The sequence below is a fragment of the Terrapene carolina genome, unplaced genomic scaffold (genome assembly GCF_002925995.2).
Source record: "Terrapene carolina triunguis isolate 2854851 unplaced genomic scaffold, T_m_triunguis-2.0 Scaffold641, whole genome shotgun sequence".
Lineage (NCBI taxonomy): Eukaryota > Metazoa > Chordata > Testudines > Emydidae > Terrapene > Terrapene triunguis.
The window spans coordinates 2,370,999-2,394,297 of NW_020664992.1; the positions used below are offsets into that span (position 1 = coordinate 2,370,999).

At 43.8% G+C, this 23,299-nt stretch overlaps 1 protein-coding gene across 1 annotated transcript; it reads left to right on the plus strand.

The window, feature by feature from the left end:
- The first annotated feature begins 316 nt into the window (after window positions 1-316).
- RACGAP1 (Rac GTPase activating protein 1) lies at window positions 317-23,299 on the plus strand. The gene is made up of 17 exons (XM_026659633.1): window positions 317-374; window positions 5,867-5,955; window positions 7,511-7,713; window positions 8,879-9,015; window positions 11,441-11,510; window positions 12,696-12,749; window positions 13,636-13,713; window positions 14,053-14,170; window positions 15,528-15,658; window positions 16,657-16,821; window positions 17,782-17,877; window positions 18,158-18,356; window positions 19,131-19,236; window positions 19,459-19,591; window positions 19,779-19,914; window positions 20,923-21,031; window positions 22,087-23,299. Exons 2-17 carry the CDS (start codon window positions 5,871-5,873, stop codon window positions 22,160-22,162), a joined length of 1,896 nt encoding a protein of 631 aa, XP_026515418.1. The 5' UTR covers window positions 317-374; window positions 5,867-5,870; the 3' UTR covers window positions 22,163-23,299.

The following is a 23,299-nucleotide window of genomic DNA, read 5'->3' on the forward strand; positions in this document are numbered from 1 at the left end:
AGCATGCTTGGGGTGGGGACTGTGCCTTACGATTGCATATAGGCTGTAGCCCGCTGAGGCCTGTAGGCGTGTCCCAAGTGCTGCGGTCTCTATTGCGACACTTGCCCTCGCTGATGAAAACGGCGCCCGGCAGCTCTCAGAAGAAAGAAACCAGGGGGTGGAGCCGGGAGGCCAGGCCCTCAGCAAAGATGGCGCTCAGTTCAGCTTCAGCGTGCCAGTTCTACGCGTGGAAGCGGAACCACTGAGTGGCAGAGAAGGCCCGGATAGCTTTCTGTGATTGGCCAGCTGTTAGGATTCAAATCAGAGCGAGGCTGCCGCGCGGAGCTAGGTGGACTGAGACAGTTAGCGCCCGCCGGCTGGGTGAGGCGGCCAGGGTGAGTAGCGGGGTACCGGGGTCACTTCGTCGGGCGGGCCTGGGGCCGAGGGGGCCCTCCCGGGTGACGCTGTGGGGGGTGGGGGCGAGTACCCGCGCTGAGTGCCCCTCAGGCTGGTGGGAAGGGATCACCCCATCGGCTTTCCCGGTGACGGACCCTCCCTCCGGCCGCCGCGCCACACTGACCCTCCGAGACGTGGAGCCGGTGCCCGTCGGCAGGAACCGGTCCGAGCTGGCCCGAAGCAGCCCCGCGCGCTCTGATCCTGGCCTCGAGGGGACGGGAAGCCCTGGCGGCGGGAGGGCGATGGAGGATGCTGGCGAGTGGCGATGCCTTCGACGCAGCTGGAACGTGCCCTAACCTGAATCTTCTTTGTACTGACCCGTCCTCCCCCCATCCGGCAGTGATGGATTAACCTCGGGGAGCCTCCTGACCAGTAGCTGGGTCCCACAATAGCCGCCCCTGCCCTCAGGCGGGAGCCCTAGTGGGGAGAGTCTTTCTGTGGAACGCCCCTTTGCGTGGTGGGCATTGCTATATTGCTGGTAGGGGAAGATAGTTGTGTTTTGGACGTCCCAGAGTGTACCTGTAACTGTCAACGGGATGTTTAGGATGCACTGCAGTAGAAGCATCGTGGTGTTTGGGTGTCTTTCTCTAGAGGCATAATTGAAATTCTGTTAGATCCTTGTTTATCCTAAATAAACGTGTAGCTCTCTCAGTGGGATCCTAATGACTCTCTTAGATACACTCCTCTTACTTAGAGGCATCTTTGCAATTGACATTGTAAATGTATGATAAGGCTTAAATTAGACCTTTTGAATCTCTACCTTGTGTAGAGAAAGAAAGAGAGTGATTTATAGTCTGGAAGAGGCACCTCCCTTTTAACTGTGGAACAGAAGAGTTGCCCAGCATGGTCTGTGGTAGGACATGGATTACCTTGAAATGAGCCTGTGAGAGATCTAAAATTAATTTTGACTCCTTAGTTAGGACTGCTTGGCTTCCATTTTCTGTCTCATGTTTAGGTCTGGAAATCCATGAAAGCACTGTAAATAGCATATTTTAGGAAGATGCCTGGGTGATTGATGCTTTAAATACACTGTACATATCAACCCTTCTAAAATGTTTTGCATTTTGCCTTCTCCAGATTCTTCTCTCACCCCATATTGTCTATTGTATTTTTAAATGGTTGAAATTCTTCATTCATTCTTCTCTAAACCTGGATTTTTATACCTTTTGACAATAACTTGGTGAATGTAGACTTTAAGTGCCACTGCTCAGGCAGCTGTACTTAATATGTGCTGCCTACATGCTTTTTAGGTGTTGGGTAAAAGGCATTTAACCAGCTGAAGAACACTGTTCCTCTTGAAGTTAGTAACTGTATGGAGGAGGAACAGTTAAATTTTGTAAGAGTTAACTTACCCATGCAGTCAATCTTTGTAGCCTACCAAACTTTCTTTCATAGACATCTTACATACGAATAGGAATAGAGTACAATCAAGGTTATATTAGCTGTTTGAGTTAGTCCCATTGATTTCAGTGGGACTGCTCTTGTGAGCAAGGAAAGCAGGGTTTAGACTATGTTAGGGTTCTGTTTATGGTGGAATGGGTGTATCTACTTACACTTTAAGAATGCAGCTCTCATAGATGTACTGCGGGCTTACTAGGATACCTTTATGTTATCCCATAAGTGTTACTGGTGAGAGAACTGCAGAGTGAAGCACTAAGCACTGATGCTGAGAACAGGAATGTTCAAATATCATGTCATCGTCCAGTGGTGGACTTGTTATTAGTCCTTCTCTACTGAGAACAATCTTCTACCTGCAGAAATGGTAGGCTTGCCAACTAATGAGATGCCTGCAAAGTTCCAAGAGGTGCTTGAGACACTGTTGGCTAAATAAGGAGGCTTCAGGTGGTTCTGCAAAGCTGGCACTGATTGGCTAGTGATGAGGTAATGATTTTTTACTGCAAGAGTGCTCACTTCTGTGAGTAAACACATATTGCCACCTACATCCTATTACATAAACCTTAGAACATGGGGACCTGAATTCTGGGGTTCTGTTAGGGCTGACTAGCAACATGTCTGTCAGGTGAGGTGTATATATAAATGGCATCACTGTAAAGTGGGGAGCCTGTAGAAGACAAACAGATGATAAGATGGCAAAGAAAATAAGCAAACACAACCAAGGTCAGTCCGACCACCAGCTAGACGGCAGGACATTGTACGTAGGACCATAGCCAGCCTGGGCTTAGCAGAGGAAAAAGCCATGGACAGGAATGACTAGTGGTGTTGTACTGTAAAGACTAGTGGTGTTATACTGTGTCTGTGGGCTGGTCTACACTTACCCCCCAAATCGAAGTAAGGTACGCAAATTCAGCTACGTGAATAACGTAGCTGAATTCGACATACCTTACTTCGACCTTACCGCGGTTCAGACGCGGTCCACACGCGGCAGGCAGGCTCCCCGTCGACTTCGCGGTACTCCTCTCGCTGAGCTGGAGTACCGCAGTCGACGGGGATCACTTCCTGGTTCGATTTATCGCGTCCAGACCAGACGCGATAAATCGAACTCGGAACTTCGATCCGCAGCCGTCGAACTAACCGGTAAGTGTAGACTAGCCCTGTAAAGTTGCTTTGGGATAAGAGAAGAGTAAAGTGTGCATTTCAGTTAAAGGGATAGTGTGGGGATAAAAGGGTGTCTCTTTGACATTCCTCTTCCTGTGAAGAGCAGAGCTGGGCTACTGCTTGCTTCCCCCAAAGGTCTTTGGATTCCCAATAGAGGAGCTGGCACTACAGCCTGCAGCCTGTTTGAATTTTTTACCAACTTCCGTTGGTTGATGTGGAGGGACCCATTGTGTAGTCAGTGATGTCATGCCTGATTGGTCCTAATTTTTTTAAGTAACCAAAAGTGGTACTTAATTTTTTTTCTTACACTTGTTTTTATAACCACAGGAAACTGGCCCATTAAGAACCCGTAAAAAGAACTGCTGCTGAAGTGATTCCAAGGACACTTAGGGTGACCAGATGTCCTGATTTTATAGGGACAGTCCTGATTTTTGGGTCTTTTTCTTATATAGGCTCCTATTACCCCCCACCCCCGTCCCGATTTTTCACACTTGCTGTCTGGTCACCCTAAGGACACTTAACCCACTAGTGCACTTTTATTGGTGTAATGAGATTGCTGTGGAGAGTTTCTTGGTTAGTGCTCGATTATTAAGAGGCATATCATTCTGGATATGGTACCATAAGAATTCAGGTTGTCTAGTCTAATCCCCTGCCAAGATGCAGATTTTTATTGTGTCTAAACCATCCAACACAGATAGCTATCCAGACTCCTTTTGAAAAACTCCAGTGAAAGAGTTTCCACAACCTCCCTAGGCAGTCCATTGTCCTACTGCTCTTACTGTTAAGAGGTTTACGGGTGGTAGCCATGTTAGTCTGTATCAGCAAAAACAACGAGGAGTCCTTGTGGCACCTTAGAAACTAACCAATTTATTTGGGCATAAGCTTTCATGGGCTAAAACCCACTTCATCAGATGCATGGAGTGAAAAATACAGTAAGCAATATATATATCACAGCACATGAAAAGATGGGAATTGCCTTACCAAGTGGGGGGCCAATTCAATTAAGGTGGAAGTGGCCTATTCTCAACAGTTGACAAGAAGGGGTGAATATCAAGAGGGAAAATTACTTTTGTAGTGCTAATGAGGCCAATGCAATCGAGGTGGATGTCGTCCATTTCCAACAGTTGACAAGAAGGTGTGAGTCTGTTTTTGAAGTTTTGTTGTTGAAGAATTGCCACTTTTAAGTCTGTTATTGAGTGTCAAAGGAGATTGAAGGGCTCTCCTACTGGTTTTTTAATGTTACAATTCTTGATGTCTGATTTGTGTCCATTTATTTTTTTGCGTAGAGACTGTCTAGTTTGGCCAATGTTCATGGCAGAGGGGCATTGCTGGCAAATGATGGCATATATCACATTGGTAGATGTGCAGGTGAACGAGCCCCTGATGGTGTGGCTGATGTGGTTAGGTCCTATGATGGTGTCTCTTGAATAGATATGCTGACAGAGTTGGCAACAGGGTTTGTTACAGGGATTGGTTCCTGGGTTAGTGTTTTTGTTGTGTGGTGTGTAGTTGCTGGTGAGTATTTGCTTCCGGTTGGGAGGCTGTCTAAGCGAGGACCGGCCTGTCTCCCAGGGTCTGTGAGAGTGAGGGATTGTTTTTCAGGATAGGTTGTAGATTGTTGATGATGCGCTGGAGAGGTTTTAGTTGAGGGCTGTAGGTGATGGCTAGTGGTGTTCTGTTACTTTCTTTGTTGGACCTGTCCTGTAGTAGGTGACTTCTCCCTGGACACTCAATAACAGACTTAAAAGTGGCAACAAAGAACAGAAATATAGAATAGTATCAGGGGGTAGCCGTGCTATTCTGTATCTACAAAAACAACAAGGAGTCTGGTGGCACCTTAAAGACTAACAGATTTATTTGGGCATAAGCTTTCGTGAGTAAAAACCTCACTTCTTCGGTGAGGTTTTTACTCACGAAGGCTTATGCCCAAATAAATCTGTTAGTCTTTAAGGTGCCACCAGACTCCTTGTTGTTTTTGTAGAAATATAGAATAGCATTCTTGCAATAGAATTTTTCTTCTATGAGGCATCAGATCTCTAAAGAGTTTGAATTTTCCTTGCTGAATGGGATTAAAGCATGCCTGTTCACAGTGCCTTATATGTGAGCTGCTTTTACCCTTCTAATTGTGAAGGTGGTGTGTTGTGTAGCATGGATGCCAGGACATACTACTATGTAATCATCTGCCTGTACTTGGTATTAACATATTAGCCAGAGTTCTCATAAGCATTCCAGCAGAAATCTGCATTAGAGAAGTAATTTCTGCGCTGCTGAACTAGCAATTTCTGTATTAATCACTGCTGTGATGTAATTGGTACTGCCATGGCCAGCATTTTAAAAGATCTTTTCAATAAGAATAGTAATTTAAAAAAGAAGCAAAATCCAAATCTACCCAAAGATTTCCCAAGAACGTTTGTTTTATTTTTTATGTATGTAGCTCTGAAACTGTACGAATAATGGTGTCCTTTGAAGAGTTATATTACTCCTAGGCTGGAATTGGAACAATATCGTATACCCTCAAAATAATAAATTGGCAAGAAATCCCTGATTGTCTTGTTGGGGTATGAGGTCCTACAGTATATTGCAAGTTACCTGAAGCATTGGAGTGTTTGTGTGGGTGGAAAATGTAGTGCTTCTGTACAAAGCTGTCTTGACCATCCTCAGTTCACGGGACACCTGAAGACCTTTTCTTCCAAGAATAAGATGAGAAACATACAGCTCTATGAAACTGCATTCTTGAGAGACTTCTGTGTTTGGCTGCAAATGTTAAGTCAGAGACTTTTGAGCACAGGTTTGTCTTAGGCTGGCGATGACTCCTGTGTCTGGAGGAGTGGAAAAACCTGGATAGATCACTTCAATTCTCTTGATTTCTTGGCAGGAAGATGGAGACTGCAATGCTGAACTTACGGAATCTGTTTGACCAACTCATGCGCCAGTCAGAATTTCTAAATGAAGGAAATGAATACCGTAAGTCATGTCACAGTTAACTCATGTATGTTGTTCAGTGTAAGAATTGACAATTGCTAGCTCATTTCGACTTCAGCCTTGAGTACTAAAGAGCCCACCGATGGCTTTGTAGGTAGTGGTGCTTTTCCAGGTACATAGATTTGGGAGCAAACTTGGTTTATTTGCTCTGACTGGACTCTTGAAGTGACCAGCTGAACGTCTGGGATGAATGCATCATGCTGTAGCATCCTGATTTTCTTGCACACAGAATTTCAAAGTTGGAGTTTGTAAGGTGTAGGGGAGTGCGTGTGCATGCGTGTGTGCAAAGCTAATTAGTACCAAAGGAGGGGGTGAAAACCTTAGGGGGGCCCAACAGTTAACTTTCTTCGACATGGGCCCAAGGAGAGTCCACACGGTCTGGGACTAACCGCTTCCATAAATAGCAGGGTGGAAAACACTGGCTGAAGGCAAACTTGTGAAATCTCTTCTTGCTGTAACTTTGCAGGGTGGAACACTTACATCCCCCTTAGGGCAGTGTTAAACCGCCAAAGGAGATTAGCTAGACCAGTGGTCACCGACTGGTTGATCCTAGAGGATCTCCCAGTCGATCGTGATCTCCAGCGGCAGCGCAGTGTGGCTGCGGCTAAGGCAGACTCCCTGCTTACCCTGGCCCCACACCGCTCCCGGAAGCGGCCACTGCAGCCCCAGGGGCAGGGGGTCTCCCTCCACACGCTGTTCCTGCCTGCAAGCACCACCCTTGCAGCTCCCATTGGCCGGGAGAGCTGTGGGGGCGGTGCTTGCAGAGAGGGGCAGTGCACTGAGCCATGTTCCCCCCCCCGCCTCCTCCCCACCCCCAGGGGTCACAGGGTGTGTTGGCCCCTTCCGGGAGGGGTGTGGGGCCGTGGTAGGCAGGGAGCCTGCCTTAGTCTCGCTGCGCCCGCCGCTGACCGGGATTCACTGGAGGTAAGTGCTGCCTGGCGGGAGGCTGCACCCCAACCCCCATCCCTGAGCTCCCTCCTGCACCCAACCCCCCTGCCCTGATCTGTCTTCCAGAGCCAGCACCCCATGCCCCCTCCTGCACCCCAACACTCTGCCCCAGTCCAGAGCCCGCTCCTGCACCCAAACTCCCACCTAGAGCTTGCACCCCCTCCTGCACTCCAACCCCCTGCCCCAGGCTCAGCCCAGAGCCTCCTCTCACACTGCGAACCCCTCAGCCCCAGCCCAGAGCCCCCCCCCCGAACCCCAACACCCTGCCCCAGCCCGGTGAAAGTGAGTGAGGTTGGGGGAGAGTGAGTGGGGGGGGGCCTCAGGGAAGGGGCAGGGTAGATCCTGGGTTGCCCTTAGATTCAAAAAGTGATCCTGGGCGTAAAAAGGTTGGAGACCACTGAGCTAGCCTCTAGGCTCTTCTGCAGACTTTTTTCCTCTTCAGCTGGGTTTGCCAACAGGTCAGCTGATCTGTTATCTTTACTTGAAGGCAATCATTAATGGAAGGTTTCTTCCTACATAAAGGGGCAGATGCTGTATTTCTTCTGCTTCCATTCTTCACTGTTGTTAAGACTAAGCATCCTCTTCCCAGAGTTTATCCAGTTGGCAAAGAACTTTGAAGAGTTCCGAAAGAAGTGGCAGAAGGCAGATCATGAGCTGGCCAGGTACAAGGATCTTCTGATGAAAACAGAAACTGAGCGTAGTGCACTGGATGTAAAGCTGAAACATGCTCGCAATCAGGTGGATGTGGAGATCAAGCGAAGACAGCGAGCTGAAGCAGACTGTGAGAAGTTGGTGGGTATCATGTTACTTGTGATGTGACTCCTGTATGGAACAGGATTTGCCTCAATTCCATAGAGATTCACCTAAATGAGTGTTTCTGTGCTATAGATAAGTCCGCTCAGATAAGGATCTGGAAAGTTACAAAAGAGACCTCTATGTACCTAAATATGTTGGCACAAAAATATTAATTCCTGTAGTATATTTAATAGCTATACATGTCTCCCACAGTACCATCACCTTCAAATATAACAAAATGGAAGACTCCACTGATTTTAATGACACTGGGCAATAGGAAACGGCACATGGGGCATCTTCATCTGATTATAATATTAGGAATGTTCAGTGTGGTTCTATGACTGCTTGAGTTCACTCTCTCTAGCTTCAAAGCTACGTGCAACTCTTTTGGGAGTTTAATGAGCCTGATAGGAACTCTTTTCACTCTCCTGATCTCAGGTAGAGAGGATGTAGACAGCCTACCACCAATGGCATGTGTGAGGCAGGAATGGAGAAAAATACTGTATTACATGGATTTGCAGAGAGCCACAAAACGATGACTTCTTGCATCACTGCAGCATTGTGATACATCAACAAATTCCAGGAATTTCTATTGAGAATCTTGTGACTTTCTGTGAGGCCTTTTGCTGCAGTGGCTGTCCAGCTCTTTAGGGTTTAGTAACTATAGACATTTATAACCATGCAGGTAGGAATTGAAGCATATTGGCAAGACTAGTATGGAGTTTAATTCATCCTAATGTATTGTTTGGAAGAGTCCATATTGGCTTCCTCAGCAGACTGGAATTGTTCAGCACTATGTAATCCTTTTGTGCATTTCTCAGCAGTCTAAAAAGGTCTAAGCTACTTGGATTTATGGAAGACAATAACTGGCACCTAATAAGACAGCAATACATTGTTTTCTATTGCAAGAGAGTATAACCTTCATTTGAATAGTGGTTTAATTCAGAAGAATCTCACTGCTGCTACTTTAAATTGAGTTTACCTGTTGGAAGCTGGGACACCAGTTTCTGCTTTATGGGCTTTTAATATGCTGTTGGAGTAGCAAACTTCATCAAAGCCTACCTGCATTAGCTGTATTAAATGTCTTATGGTCTGCCTGTCTCCCATAAATCTGAAGTGAAGCTTTCTCCCCTAGCTACTACTGATGTTTTCCGCTTTACAGGAGCGGCAGATCCAACTGATTCGAGAGCTACTGATGTGTGATGCATCTGGCAGTATTCAGCTAAGTGAAGAACAGAAATCTGCCCTGGCCTTCCTTAACAGGCCTCAACTTTCCACTGGGGGTTCTGGGAACAGAAGGTAGGGAAGGGAGCAACCTGACCATAAGGGAAACAACTGATTAGCACAAATACTTAAACTCTTGGATATCTGGTCCCTAGATTTACAGTAATCTCAGACTATAGTAGAGGTTTTTGACTTTTCTTTTGCAATACCCCAAAGCTACCAGCTTTTTTTCTCCTGTGATCCTGTATTCCAGAGTGTTTCACATGACCTCTTCCTCAAAGCGATCTAATGTATAACATAAATTATTTTAGTTTGAAAAATTTGAAACTTTAACTGTTCTTATTGAAAGCTATAAGAATTCCATATTTCTCACTAAATCTAATTAAAGCAGGTAATTGCATTTGAATTTTTGGGGGGCAATAGGTTTGTTTGTTTTTTTTTGTTTTTTTTAATGAAAACTTAGGTTCTGTAGAAAATTTGTATTTGGTATCCAAAAATTTTTTTTGTCTTGGGGCTCCATTGTTCTAGGAGACTACTATTGCCACCAGAACTTTGTGTGTGGGTTGAGGAATATAAAAGCATAGGACAATGCATCTTTGTTGAAACCACTCAATTTTTTTTCCACTCCAGCTATAATCCCGCTACTTGTGAAAGATTTTCCTTTTATATAGCTGTGCTAAACTACTTGTCAATAACTAAGCCTTCACATCAATAATAAACCTAAAGGTGAAACAGCAGTTCAGAAATACTTCTCCCAGCCACTGACCTGGCTCCAGAGAGCTACTGTATTTATCATTGTTTGTTTTCCAAGGATTATCTGAGCTGAATACAGACTTGGAGGAGGGACCTTGGGATTCGTTGTGGATAACTAAATGAAAGCTGATACACATTGAGCAGAGGTTGTCAAAAATAAACAAAATGCTAGGGAATATAAGGAATGGGACAGAAAATATTTCAGTGCCATTATATAAATCAGTGACATGATCTCATCTGGATTACTGTATTCAGTCTCAAAGATATACCAGAAATAAGGGGGTTCAGAGAGGCACTAAAATGATTTTTGTAAAGAGAAGGGATGGATAGATACAAAATAATGCTATAAAAATGTAAATTGGGTATTCCTATTTATCCTTTTTCACAATGCAATTGGCATTCCATGAAACTGAAAGCAAGTTTAAAACTGACCACGGGAAATTTCTTATCACCTGACAAATTAACCTATGGGATTCATTGCCACAAGATATCACCAAGGCCAAAGAAAAATTATTCTATATAGGGAATAAGAACAGTTATATTAGTATATTGTATTAGAGAATGGATGTAAACCTTCATGCTTCAGGACATAAGCCAACCATGAACTGATGGGGGTTAGGAAGATTCTTCCTTTCTGGGACAGGATATTCCATAACTGTCCACTGGGGGGTTTCTTTCTTCCTTCCTCTGAATGAATGGACACTAACAACCATCAGAGTAGATGCTAAACTAGACAGACCACTGATCTCATCTGGCGCAGTTGTTCCTAATTTCTTGTTTTACAATCATAGAAATGTGGGGCTGGAAAGGACCTTGAGGTCATCTCATCCAGGCCCCATGCTGAGGCTGGACAAAGCACACCTAAATTATCCCTGACCGGTGTTTGTCTAACTTGTTCTTAAAACCTCCAGTGATGGTGATTCAAAACCCTCCCTTGAAAGCCTCTTCCAGAACTTAACTATCTTTATCATTAGAAAGTTTCTCCTAATATCTAACCTAGATCTCCCTTAGTGCAGATTAAGCCCATTAGTACTTGTCCGACCTTCAGTGGACATGAAGAACAATTGATCACCATCCTCTTTATAACATCCCTTAACATATTTGAAGACTATTATTGGGTCCACCCTCAGTCTTCTTTTCCCAAGAGTAAACATACCCAGTTTTTTTTAATCTTTCCCCATATGTCAGGTTTTCTAAACCTTTTATCATTTTTGTTTCTGTTTTCTGGACTCTCTCTAGTCTTAACTGTGTTGGTAGTTAAATAGTCTCGGCTAGGTTTTGAATTTAATACCACAAAACTGCAAATTAAATGGGGATAGGGAAGTAGGAGAAAGTCACTCTTCTGTGCTTGTCTGATGGGCTGCAGTCAAAAAGAACTTGTATATTGATTTATGAAGGAACTTAGCTTTGCAATCAGAAGAGGTAGAAGTTTTATATGGAAGGGAGGAGGAAGAGAGAAGGCTTGTGATTTGGGAATACAACAAAATACTGACATGCTAAATCTGGATTATGCCTACTCCATGGATTTTGGTTTCCCCTAGTAAATCGCAAATGACAGTCCATCAGTTTGTGAATCTACACTCTTATTTATACTGCATTAATGCTACATTCATAGCATCAAGGTATTGCCTTGTTCCAAACTAGAATACATAGCTATTGCCTGGTCAGTAAGCTTGCCCTGGAATCATGAAGTCAACTGGAAATGAAACCTACAGACTAATAGGTTTTTTACTTTACTTCTTCTTAGACTTTCAACAATAGATGAATCTGGCTCAATTCTATCAGACATCAGCTTTGACAAGACTGACGAGTCATTGGTAATGTAACTCTAATCTTTGAGAATTATCTATCTTCACTCCCCATATTGCTGTTTCAGCAGTGCAGTGTCTTGCAATATCAACTATAAAAACACTGTACTGCTAAGCAAAATTAAATAGGGTCCTTATATGTTGATTCTGCTGACAGAGCTATGATATGAGTGTTCTAATTTTGTATCAGTGTGGGGGGTGCAAGATTGGGTTTATAGTCTCTAGTTACGGTTCTGTCTACAGGAACCCAGTACTGTGGTATTATAACTAGGGATTCACATCTGGTGTGGAATGACAAAAAAAAACCTAACTAGCTTCAAGACTGAGCTTGTTAAGTTTATGGAGGGAATGGTATGATGAGATGGCCTACACTGGTATGTAGTGATCTGCAACTGCTAGCAGCATATATCTCCAATGGCTGGTAATGGGACACTAGATAGGGAGGTCTTTGAATTACTACAGAGAATTCTTTCCCAGGTGTCTGGCTGGTGTGTCTTGCCTACATGCTCAGGGTCTAACTGATTGCCATATTTGGGGTTGGGAAGGAATTTTCACCTGGGTCAGATTGGCAGAGACCCTAGGGGGGGTTTGCTTTCCTCTAGCATGGGGCACTGATCACTTGCAGGTTTAAACTAGTGTAAATGGTGGTTTCTCTGTAACTTGAAGGCTTTAAAACATGATTTGGGGACTTCAGTAACTCAGCCTGAGGTTAGGGGCCCATTACAGAAATGGGTGGGTGAGGTTCAGTGGCCTGCAATGTGCAGGAGGTCAGACTAGATGATCATGATGGTCCCTTCTGACCTTAAAGTCTATGAGTCGGAGTCTTAGTAGTTCCAGCATGAAATTTAAAGGGAGTAGTGAGTGTAAGAAATGACTAATGAGGGGTGGAGGTGGTGGTAGAGGCCAGTGAGAATTCTGAACCTCTGTTTTTATCCCTGCTATCAAAATCTTAATGAGCACAGAGGTGAGGGAACTGCAGGGAAGCTGACTTCCCTGGTTATAACCCTCCAGAAATCATGAATGGAGCCAGAGGAAACACTAGATTCATAACTGGATGATGTTAAGACTAACGTGTATTATATTTGTCTTAAGCTCGCTGGTCCACCGTTCTTTAAAATGGATTTAATGAAAGACATGGCTAAAGTCTGGAAAGTATCTGCAGTATGCTAACACAATACTTTGTCCTACCTACAGGATTGGGATTCCTCTTTGGTGAAGGCTGTCAGACTGAAGAAAAGAGAGAAACGGGTATGTTACATTCTTTCCCGTTAAGTGGTTGGAACAGTCAGGAGTAACAATAGGTAGCACTGTGGCTACATGTGGTAGTTCATCTATTATAATAGACTCTCTGATCTGGTGGTCACTGTCCAAGCTCAGTCACATCAGACCTCCCAGAAATGCACTCTAACCTGCACCATGGGCAAGAGATGGAAGGCGTCTTCTGACTTAATTTATAGAACTGGACTACCTAGATGAATAAATCCTTAATTCTTTGCATCCAAAAATTCAGCACTGTTGTGTGGATTCAGATGAAAGCTTTGGAAGTAACTTTCACTTGTCAGCTGGAGATGATGAAGTGAATTCCCACATCCCATGCTACTCTCACCTGCAGCTTACAAGTGGAAAGTTACTTGGAGTGAAGCTTCTTGGTGGACTTATTGCATCTTTCTGGTAACATGAAACTAGTAATAGGGGGAAATTAAAGATAGGTGTTCCCATCATAAAAGTGGGCTCAGGATTTGTCCTACTATCCTGTAGTCAGCATGTGGGGTGGGTAGGGAAGAGGGACCGAACCATCAGAAGAGATGGCTGTCTTATTGGGGGAGGATTTGGTATTTGCTCCCTGTTTTCCAATAGCATTCCTCATGCTGAAGAGGGAAAATTACTTCCCATGAAGGTCTTGGTGGTAGAGCACTCAGTTGGCCAGTCAAACTTCTTGGGAAGATTGTGTGCTGAACCATTTCTACTGGTCAGTTAGGCTGCCTTATTGCACAAGTCTTCATGTCCTTTCTAAATAGAAATCATTATGGACTTCAATATCTGCAAACGCTGCAGTGGAATTTACCCCAACCCTTCAGGAAATGTGGTGTGATGCTCTAGGCTTGACGCCCCCAATCTTGTTTTTTCTTTTCAGCGTTCTTCCAGACAGTTCATAGAAGGCCCCCCAGGTCCTTTAAAAAAAACCCGATCAATTGGCTCCACAGTGGACCAGGTATGTAAACCCAGCTGAGTTTGTGTGCATCTAAAATCTCTTGTCAGAGGTGGCTATATTGGTGTAGCCCCCAAATGCAGTAGGATACTCTGTGAAACTAGAGCTAGTATAACAGTTTCACAGGACAGCAACTCATGGAGTCACAGCTAATGCCAGTCACATATTTTGGAAATTATCTTCCTTTTCTATTCCTCTGGTGTCTGACACAAGATTAAATCAGACATCTGATTAAGTTGTACACATTAATGCAATATAAGTGATCTGCTGGGGCCAATAAAAGCTAAATATCCCTTGCCACATCATATTGCCATCACTAATCATATAGCTCTTTCATTTCAGGGAAACGAGTCTATAGTTGCAAAAACGACACTTATGGTCCCTAATGATGGCGGCCCAATTGAAGCTATCTCCACTATTCAGACTATACCTTATCATCTCAGAAGCCGGAGGAAGACAGGTAGGTATATGTATGTCTGCGGGCTGTCCCTTATCCTGGTTTTAATGCACAATGCTGTCACTTGTCACTAATTTTCATGAATCTTTATTTGCCTGTCTCTGCAGACACTGATACAAATGGGGGTGATTATGTTGAAAAGTTATTTTGAAAAAGGGTAGTCTGAGGGATCTTAATGGCTCCTAGTAAAGTTAACAGCAAAGACCAGAACTTGTTTGCTGGACCACACTTCACAATGACCAACTTCACAATAAATAAACTAGGCACACAAAGTTTCTCTCTGCCATCTCTTTATTTGTTAAATATAACTGGGCTAGTAAGTGTTAATATATAGGAGAGGAGGATGGGAAAAAAATTCCAAGAAAATCTTTGTTCCCTCCACCTGCTGCTTCCCATTTCTCCTATAATTAGCATTAAACAGGTATCTTGAAAGCTAGTAATCAAATAATAGTCTCTCTCAGGTGTCCTAACCCTGGTTGTTGGGGAAACTCTAAATTTAGCTTGTTCTTTAAAAAGAATAAACCTTTCTTTGAAAGTTGGGTTACAGAATGATCTTTAAATGGGATCGAGGCAAAAGAAAAAACTAAACATGGGGGCATTTTCCTTTCAGACCCTCTGAAACAGACCATAGTTATTTCTAGCCCAGAGAAAATCAAACTGAAGGACAAAAGCCAAACTTCTTGCTTTTAGCCTTCTCTTCCTGGCCGTCTCCAAATAAATGACTCTAACCGCTAAAAAAGTCTCTTTCATAAATCTTCTGTATGGAGGTATTCTGATAAATCTAACACAGAGTGGGGGGGGGGTTTCTAGTATTGCTTTTATATATTCATAAGCAAAGTAATTGCTCAAAGAAGTTTGGTATACGAGAGTGATTAGAAGTACACAATGTGTATCCAATATAAGAACTATGTGCCTGTATTAATGCTTATGTGGTAGCACTTATTCTCTCAGTTAACCCAAGATGTGCTGCTCCTGGGCAATAATAATTAAAGTATGTTGCCCTAATTCTCTGATTTTAATTGCTTTCAAAAGTAACTTGGCTTTGCTTTCAGTTTTAACACACTAATGCACCATACTTCTTGCTTGGCTTTGGAGAGCATGTCTGCAAGAGTGATTGCCTGTGAGGTAAATAATTAATTGTCATTAATTGCCAGTTGTATCTTGTAACAGCCTCTGCTGGTTGCACTACCTTTGCCATAACACAGATGCCAGGTGGCAGTACTTGTTAGGCCATGGATATCCCTCAGTCATTCACAATAATCTCCTGCCAGTTCCAAGTTGACTCAATCATTATATAGTCTTTATACTGAAAACAGAAGGCTGGAAAATTATTCTACAGATCTTTCTCTCTCTCTTTCAGCCAGTTTACAACCCTGGAATAGTGACTCAAGCTTGGGCAGTAGGCAGCTGGAATCCAGATCTGAAACTGATGGATCTAACACTCCTCAGAGCAATGGAGGGATGAGGCTGCACGAATTTGTATCAAAGACGGTATGTATACAGGCAGTAGGAACTTGAGCAGCTCTCCCCTTTCAGTTCTCGTGTGGGTGGACTATAGAGTCAGTCCTGAAAGAGATTCACTGGACCTCCTGCTGTACATCCCTCTGAGTGCAGGCTGGTGCAGTGTCAGTTATCCAATCTGATGTTGGCAGTTTCAGCTCTGGACTCTGACCCTGAGTCCTCAGCTATGCCCTAGGATATATGCAGGCAGAGGCGTCCTGTGGGTACGGCGAATCGGGGTGAGGAGGTGAGGCGAGAAACAGGCAAGCGGGGTGGAGAGGTGAGCGGCGGGCGGGGTGTATGTGGAGGAGCCCCCTACCAGAACTGACCCCTCCCCCCAGCACCACCTCCTCCCTCTCACCACCTGCCGCGGATGTTTCGCAGCGTCAGGAGGCGCTGGGGGGGAGTGGGGAGGAGCAAGGGTACAGCATGCTCGGGGGAGGGGGTGGAACTGGGTGGGAAAGGGGTGGGGGTGAGGTCTTGGGGGTAGGGGTGGAGTGGGGATGGGGCCTGGGCAGAGCCAGGGAGGGGGAAGGGGGGGTAAAAGCACCCCCTGGCAGATAGGCGCTGAGTTTCTAATGTCCCAGGCCCCGCACCACCGCTAGGGACCGCCCTGTATGCAGGCATAAATCTTTGTTAGCTCCTGCTGTGAAACACCTTGCACTGCTATGCTGAAGTTTAACAGCTGACAATTCAGCCCTTGAGATCCAGAGTTTAGACTTCCCATGCATGTCCCAATGACTGTAAGAGATGTCATGATGGCTGGAACTAAGATGATAAAATAAATGAGCAGGGTTTGCTAGAAGCAGAATCACCAACCATTGACAAGGGCTTACTTAACTCCCAACCCTATTGGTCTGCCTACAATGGTATCTGTGCTTTGCCATCAATATAGAACAAGTAACTCATTCAATATACCTGTGCTAAACTGTATCTATTGTTTTGTTGCATTATTACCACTTCCTCATACACAGGCTCTTTATTTCCAGGTTATCAAACCAGAGTCATGCGTTCCATGTGGAAAGCGGATAAAGTTTGGGAAACTGTCCCTAAAGTGCAGGGACTGCCGTGTGGTGACTCACCCAGAATGTCGGGACCGCTGTCCCCTTCCCTGCATCCCAACATTAACAGGCACTCCTGTCAGAATTGGAGAGGTATGGCTTTATGTGAGATGAGCTTTAAACCCTGTAGCTGCCAACAACAAATGGGCTAATGCCCATTTGGGAGAACTAGACCTTGCTTAAGGACTCCAGGAGTCTTATATACTGGTTAACTTGTTGCTGCATTATGTGGATTGTCTGCTTTATTACAGATCTAATAGATGTACATAAATGAGACTGTTAAATAAAGCCAAGAATAGTAGGAATGTGGGTTTTTTGGAGGGTGGAGAATTGTATGTGGTGGCTCTGAAAGTATGTGGTGGAGGCATTTTGTTCTGATTTTACAAGCAGTCACAGAAACTATTTCTGGCTCTGCGTGTATCAGTGTTTCCAGTCTGTCAACTGAAGTTATTGGCAAAGTTGTTTTTCTTAAATTGGAGCCTTAAGATGCTTTCAGGTTGGTGAATGATGGCACAGCTAAGCTGGTCTTTAGGAGTCTCCTGCTTGTTTTAGGCTAGATCCCTCTTTTGACCACTCACAGTAGTACTCCTTCCCTTTGTCTAGACATGTCTAGTGAACTTAAGATCCTGATATATAGGTGCCAGAGTTATCTGCTTTATTAAATGGTAATATTACTTGCTCTCCTTTCCCTTCATATCTGCTGCATGGTCCATTATGGCCTGTGAAGCAGGAGTCTTTTGCCTGAGCCTCTCGTGTATGGTAACTCCACAGGTGCAACATGTCTTAAGTTAAACTCAGTTCTTGGCTCTCCATTTCCTATAGAGTAAGACTGTGTTGTATGGAGGACTTCTGGGTAGATACTGTTTAGCTCTCTATAGGAGCACATAGTGTTTGTCCTCTCTTTGTGCCCATGGCACCTACCTCTGTGGGTCTGGGGAATGAGAATCTAGAGACTACTCCTAAGCCTAGATCTGTTGGGATCTCCTGAGCACTTCCAGTGTCCTGAAACTTGTAAATGTCAATGTTGCAAAATCAGTCTCTTCCTTCTTATAGGGGACACTGGTGGACTTTGTGCCCATGACTCCGCCAATGATTCCTTCCATTGTAGTGCATTGTGTGAATGAAATTGAGCAGCGAGGGCTACGTGAGGTAAGAATCACCTGAAATCAGTGGGGGTACTAGTTAAACAAATTTGGCTGTGATATTAGAGCCACAGTTGGTTAATCTGAGGATCTCTTGTTTATGATGCTGTAGATATACACAGTGCTGTTCAACGCATGAGTCACGATGAGCAAGTTACAGTCCCTACTCAGAGATCTCACAGTTTACAATGGGGGCAGGAGACTGCTTTTACTGAAGAATCTAGACTTTGCCTTCTCAAGATGTTTGGGCAGGTGAAGTCCTGACTTTAGGCATTGCTTTCTAACAGACAGGCCTATACCGAATTTCTGGCTGTGACCGGACTGTAAAAGAGCTGAAGGAGAAGTTCCTTCGAGGGAAGACTGTGCCCCTGCTCAGCAAAGTGGATGATATCCATGCCATCTGTGGCCTTCTTAAAGACTTCCTGCGCAGCCTAAAGGAACCCATTCTCACATTCCGGCTAAACAAGACTTTTATGGAGGCAGCAGGTGAGGCGAGCCAAATGCCATTGGCAGTTGTAGTGCCTGAGGGTCCATTCTCAGACAGATCCATCTGAATTGGCAATCCTTCTTGGGTGTGAATGTATTGGCAGTACTGGGTATATTGTAGAGAGATCTTCCTTCCTACCGTAGATCTGCCTCTACAACACTGCCTGGTGTTAGCTTTGTTATAGTGAAGTATCTCATCTAGGTCTTTGAAGAACTTTCTCTGATAAGTAATATGCCTTGCAGCTGCAGCTGTCTCATTCTGTGGCTATTATCATGTAGGCTGCTAACATGAGGTGGATACTCACTCTCTAGATCCCATATTTTTAGATTAATCCTTAAATAATCTCAGTTTTTGATTTTTGGAATTAATCAATAGTCCTGATAGTCAGTATCCTGTTCAGGAATCATGCACAAGTTTTTAGTGCAGTCTTGAAGCTATTCTAACATTTGTACAGAAAATCTTTGAAATCAGTGTCCAACAGAGAGAGCACAATACTTACAGTGCTGTTCACCAGAAGATTTCAAAGCATTTTACACACATTAAGCCTCGTAAAACAAAACCTCTGAGACACTGGTATTAGCCCCATTTTAGATGAGGAAACCAGAGCACAGGTGTTTAAATGACTTGCTCAAGGTTAGATAGTATCAGTGTTAGAATTAGAACTCAGGAGCATGGGACCCAGAATCACCCTCCAGCACTGTGATGGAACATACTGCTGTCTGAGGAAAATGATCCCACAGGCCTCTCTAATCGCTTTCTTTTTTTATTTAAAGAAATTCTGGATGAAGACAACAGTGTGGCTGCCATGTACCAGGCTGTTGGTGAACTCCCTCAGGCTAACAGAGACACACTCGCTTTCCTCATGATTCACCTTCAGAGGTGGGTTCAGCCAGGTTAGGAGTTCTGGAAATGGGGAAAAAGAGATGATGCTGTAGTTCTGTTTCTACAGGCTCACACTGGTGGTTGAGTGACAGAGGAGTCTTTACCTGGGACTATTTGCAAATTCAGATATAATTGACATCAGCTCACATTATCAGGGTTTTCTATCTGTGAACAAAATTTACTCAATGTCCTTTTTCTTTTTCTTTCTTTCTTGTCTAGAGTGGCTCAGAGCCCAGACACTAAAATGGACATCACCAACCTGTCCAAAGTCTTCGGCCCCACAATAGTTGCCCATGCTGTGCCAGATCCTGACCCCATGACACTCTTGCAGGACACTAAACGACAACCCAAGGTAGGTGATTAGTAATGACACCTGGCAGAATGTTGATGTAAGACACATGAAGTGTCCTGTTAAAGAATCTGATTATACTGGCACCTGGGGCTGTTGTCCTCTGGCCCATCTGATACCACTTTTAGGCTGAATGAATTGTAAGTTTCTGGTACGGTGGGGAATTGTGTGCTAAAGTGTGTTTCTGTAGGTGGTAGAGCGGCTGCTGTCACTGCCAGTGGAATACTGGAGCCAGTTCATGATGGTGGAGCAAGAAAACATTGACCCAGCACATATAATTGAAAACTCCAATGCCTATTCCACTCCCCGAACACCAGATGTTAAAGGTAGCCCGGAATGTTGCTCTATCAGATCTTCAACTATGGCCAAACATCCACTCTAAAACAATGACCTCAGATCAAAGCCTTTTGTTAGATTGTGTTGGAACAGGCTTGCCAAACTGTGTAATTCCTACTCCTCCTCTTCCACACTCCAGTTACCATACAGCCTTTGACACTGATGGTCATGGCTCTTTATCCCTAATATAGCATTTCAAGTGCTGTAGCCATATTTTTTCCAGGATAATAGAAAAACAAGTGGGGTAAGGTAATATCTTGTATTGGACCAACTGGTGAAAGAGACAAGCTTTTGAGCTACACAGTGTAGCTTGAAAGCTTGTCTCTTTCACTAACAGAAATTGGTCCAACAAAAGACATTATCTCACCCATCTTGTCTCTCTAATGGCATTTCAAAACAGGCATTCTTTGGTCTGTTTTACCCACCTCCCAGCCTCAGGAGGAGTATTACTTTTTCACACTGAGGGCAACATATTGCTCTTAGTCCCCAGCCTAGGCCTAACTGTTACCATTCACCTTGATAACCAAGCATCTGTAACACCTGCTGCCTTTAGTGCTGTAAGTCGGAACGTCAAGCTACGAAGAAGCTTTTAAAGAGTTAAATATCTAGCTGTGGCATCAATTGGTGCAATGTTACAAGGGCATTTTGGGGGGAATGGGGAGGGCAGTAGCTTATGACAGGAAAGACGAGCTTCTCTCAAACTTCAGCAAACTTTGTGGAAGACTAACACATTTTTACATACAAAGTGTACTGAGCAGTGACTCCTGCTTCACTTAGCTTTGTGTTGTGCCTCTATTTTTATAGAACATATTGGGCCAGTTTTTCTGCTGTTTTCACTTGTGTAAATCTGGAGTCCCACCATTGACTTCAGCAGAGTTACCCTGATTTACCATATGGCAACAGGGCAAAATATAATCCCATTACTTTAGTTTAAGAAGAAACATTGTATGTGAGTTATGTGCCTGTTCTAATATGACTCTTGTTTCCCCTGTCGGAAGTGAGCATGCTGGGTCCTCTCACTACTCCAGAACAGCAACTGACAAAGACTCCTTCGTCTAGCTCCCTGTCCCAGAAGGTCCGATCTACACTCAGCAAGACTACCCCGAAGTAAGTGACACTCATACTTTGGGATAGTAAAATCAAATGCTAAGGCCATGTCTACACTAGAGAACTTACAGCGGCACAGCTGTATCGATGCAGCAGCGCTGCTGTAAGATCGATTGTCTAGCTGCTCTATGACGATGGGAGAGAGCTCTCCTGTCAGCATAACACCTCCTCAAGCGGTGGTAGCTATGTCGGCAGGAGAAGCTGTTCACACCCAGAGCATCTGTCGGTGTAACATATGTCGTTCAGGGAGGTGCTTTTTTCACACCCCTGAATGACATAAGTTATACCAGTGGTAGTGTAGACATGGCCTTAATCTGAGCTACTGTCTCAGTCCAAATAATATCATGCACTATATTTGACTGTTTATATATCCCAATAAACTAAAGGTTGCAATAGGGCTTTGTGGACAGTATGAGTTTGGGAAGCAAGAAACTTTGGCCTTTGGGGGATAATACCTACCTCATGGTTACGGAGCATTCATTGAGTATTGCACAGTGCTTGGTGTTTATGCAGTTTTTTTTAATAAGAGACTAATCAACTGCTTACTGGGGTGGAGAGGGACACTACTCCATGGGAGGGTTGGAATATATGGCGGAGAGCTCAAGGGGTTGAGAAAGTTACAGGGCCTTGGATCTGCCCTTCCTCAATGCAAATTTCATAACAGTAGGGGGCTCCATGAAAGCCACCTGCCTTTCATCCCTGCTCCTCTATGGCTCTTAGTGCAGCTGGCCAGAGGGACAGCTTATGTGTACAAGTCCAAGCTTCTCTCCCTAGCTTCCATGGCACTCAGTTAAACAGAATGCTTGTACTTCAGACTCTAGGAACCAACAAAAGGCAGCCCCATCATAAGTAGTATGTGACCTCGTGAGCAGGGAGGGGGGACCACAAACAAATCAAAATTAAAAAGGAGTGTTAAAAAAGCACAGAATGGTGAAAAAAGATAATGGCACTTTACATGTAGAGGTACTAATTCACCAGTCCATCACAAGGAGGTGCTCTAATGGCAGGGCTGGGAATTATTGCTTTAGAACAGATCCTTATCTCTGTTTAATTAGATTTGGGAGCAAAAGCAAGTCTGCAACCAACCTTGGACGCCAGGGATACTTCTTTGCCTCTCCTATGCTGAAGTAAAATGGACCTGGAGATTCAGCCCTTTTATAACGTTTACAGCCCACATATGCATGACTACAATAAAGGACTAACTGCCCTTCACTACTCTCAGCAGCCTGTGTACTAGGGTATAATCTTATTACTTTTGTTTTTAGCTTAATTGAGACTTTTAATCAAGAGTTTTATTGTGCAATGTATTTTATTAAATATTTAGTGCCATATTGCATCTAGCATTAGTGAGTAAAGTCACTGGCAAGATCTAGTCAGTATGTTAGGGCAAATTGCCAGAAAAATATTTTAATTTGAAAATATATATCTTTCAATGGGAAGCTGGCCTCCATCTGTTTAAGAGCACCTTATTGGAGTTCCATTTAAACACTTTCTGAAAACTATAAGGCAGCATTTTGCACCAGCAGTAATCCTACCTTGTTCCAAGAGAACTACCATAATCCTTTGGGGAATGAGTGCTGATCCCGTGTATTGGGAAGCAGTGAATGCTGAGAAACACTTGCTCTTCCTTTTGCAAGTCTATTTTTAGTGAAGCCAGTGACTTTAAAAAGTGAGAACTCTTAAAACTTGGTCATGTGAAAAATTACAAAAACCAGTGTTCCATAATGTGCCTAAATCTGCCATAAGTCTTGAGACTTATTGGTGTACTATAAAGTGGCTCAGCCTGTAAATATGGTACTGAAATTTGCATCTATCTTGAGTACAGGCCAGTAATTTTGGCCTCCGCTTCTACAAAAGCTAGTTTGGTTTGTTCTTAATGAATTGCCACTTGGTATGTGACTTATACAGCAGAACTACATTAAAAATATCTGCTGTCAGTAAAGAACAGTTTTATAGATCAGATTGTCTGCAGATACTAGCACAAAATTATTGGATTGGTACTGTGGGTGCTTTAAAAAATTGTACAACCTTTCTTGATTTTGGGATGGACATGTTTATTAATGACAATTTTCCAAATTCCAGGATATGAGAGAGGATGCTAATTTACCTAGTTCAATGTTGCACCAGAAGACTTGTTAAACATGTACCAATACTTGTAAACATGGCTTCTCTGTATTAAGTTCCTGGAAACTGTACTGACTTCTGCCTGTAAGAATCACGTACAGTTGGTATATCTGGAAAAAAGTAAAATCACACTTTTCTAATGAG